General features: G+C 25.0%; 1 protein-coding gene across 1 annotated transcript; it reads right to left on the bottom strand.

The window, feature by feature from the left end:
• Window positions 1–590: 590 nt before the first annotated feature.
• LOC105619422 (15 kDa selenoprotein) lies at window positions 591–1,865 on the bottom strand. The gene is made up of 4 exons (XM_012200943.1): window positions 1,603–1,865; window positions 1,308–1,426; window positions 1,116–1,237; window positions 591–1,029 (listed from the first exon to the last, which is right to left on the bottom strand). The coding sequence occupies exons 1-4, from the start codon at window positions 1,645–1,647 to the stop codon at window positions 848–850; spliced, it is 468 nt and encodes a 155-aa protein (XP_012056333.1). The 5' UTR covers window positions 1,648–1,865; the 3' UTR covers window positions 591–847.

Consider the following 1,865-nt stretch of genomic DNA (forward strand, 5'->3'; position numbering starts at 1 on the left):
ACACACACACACACACACACACACACACACACACACACACACACACACACACACACACAAATGATAAATATTGGATATGTCACTAATATAATTAGAAGTTGTGTATATGATACCAAGAAAAAAAACGTTTTAAATGTAAAGAAGAAATTTCATGGAATTCTAAACACATAACTAATATGATGATATACGTAATCGAAATACATAATGTCAAATTTAGGTATTTGTCTCTTTGTTTTCCATACACAATATATATCCATAAGAATATTCTTATATCATTTATTAATATAAATGGTAAAGATTATACAAGAATTTCTAACCTTAATATGTTCCTCACAACAAAATAAATACATCCTTCTTATTAATTCAATTTCTTTAAAAGATCATTAATGATTTTTCATTGTAACATTTATGTATTCAAGAGATATTGGAAGTGATAATGTTATAAATTTTCAACTTTGTATTTTATTTTAATTGCATGCAATGTTATCATTTTTAATAATAAAACAGAATAATGTTTTCATATATGAAGAAACAGATCAATTGTGATCTCGTTATATGTAAAGATAGGACATTTTAATGAAGCAAAAGTCTTTTTGTATCTATTTAAAAAATGTGCTATACATTTTTGAAAAAATTGAAATATGATATTATATTAAGATTTGAATGATTTAAAAAAAGAATTTGTATGATTACAGATAACAAATATAGGCAATATGAATACATACAATATTAGAAAATAAAGCATAATCATGTACTGTATATGTACTATATGTAATATTCATATTAAAAGGATAGTTTATTAAGAGTTCAATAGAAATAATATCATGTAATGTAATATTTCTTAATTTTAATCCTTAGAAAGATGAGTTGACAGAAATTCATCTACAGAGTCTGTATCCCATTTGTGTATATCGAGTACATCTTCAACTTTATTTTCTGCATCATACAACTTAATGATCGGATCTAAACCTCTTACATACTTTATGTTGAGGTTCTTATATTTTTTTGGTCGGTCGCTTTTGATGAAAGCTAAAAGAAATGTAATAGACATGGATTTATATTGAATTTGAAGTTGCAATATTATATTACTTTTATCAGAAGTGATTGTAAGATACCTTGTATTTGTGGATATTGTCCAAATTTGCACGTACATACTTCAAGGATGGCTTTGGGATAATGTTTTGATCCAGACAATTCATAATCGTTATCTTTTAGACAACATTCCTTACATATAGTACTAGAAAAAGGAGATACATTTACACTCTGGAGACTCGTAATAATTTTTGATGGAATAGATTTTTACATACTAAATTTTTTCTAGATTAGATTCGGCAAAATGTTTGCAGGTCGAGCAGAGCACATTGGCTTTATTAAATCCTAAAATCTTACAATCATTTGCCGAAAACTCTGTGACAGCAATGTCTATCTATAAAATTAATTATTAGTACTTATTGTAATGATTCCAATAAATTTCACAGTAATTTACTTTTTATTTATGGTACATATGTATAAATTATTTAAAATAAGAAAAATATAAGATAATAAAATTTACATGATCAGTTTGTTATGTACAAATATAAAGTTATATTTTCTATTACTTACTGTAATGATAAATAAAAATAAAACCGTATGTAATAAGGGATTCATTTTATCACCACATATGTTTAATTAAATAAAGAACTAATTTTATTTTGTCATTAGAGAAGATCTTTATTATTATAAAGGTAATGTTTAGCTCCACCAGCTAAAAAATCGATAAAATTATACTACTTTAATACGTTTTTATCCGAAAAGAACTTGAAAAAAAGCGTTATTTTGTTCGATAAAGCGAGATATTAATTGTAGAATTTTGCCACTATCAACTA

Source organism: Atta cephalotes, assembly GCF_000143395.1.
Source record: "Atta cephalotes unplaced genomic scaffold scaffold00021, whole genome shotgun sequence".
In the NCBI taxonomy this organism is placed as follows: Eukaryota; Metazoa; Arthropoda; class Insecta; order Hymenoptera; family Formicidae; genus Atta; species Atta cephalotes.

What these genes read in the sequence shown, in the direction of transcription:
- LOC105619422 (XM_012200943.1), bottom strand. Translation starts at nt 1,647, where the DNA reads ATGAATCCCTTATTACATACGGTTTTATTTTTATTTATCATTACA. An exon ending in TATTTTTATTTATCATTACA is followed by an intron (nt 1,427 to 1,602) that starts GTAAGTAATAGA and finishes TTAATTTTATAG; the next exon opens with ATAGACATTGCTGTCACAGA. An exon ending in TCTAATCTAGAAAAAATTTA is followed by an intron (nt 1,238 to 1,307) that starts GTATGTAAAAAT and finishes TCCTTTTTCTAG; the next exon opens with TACTATATGTAAGGAATGTT.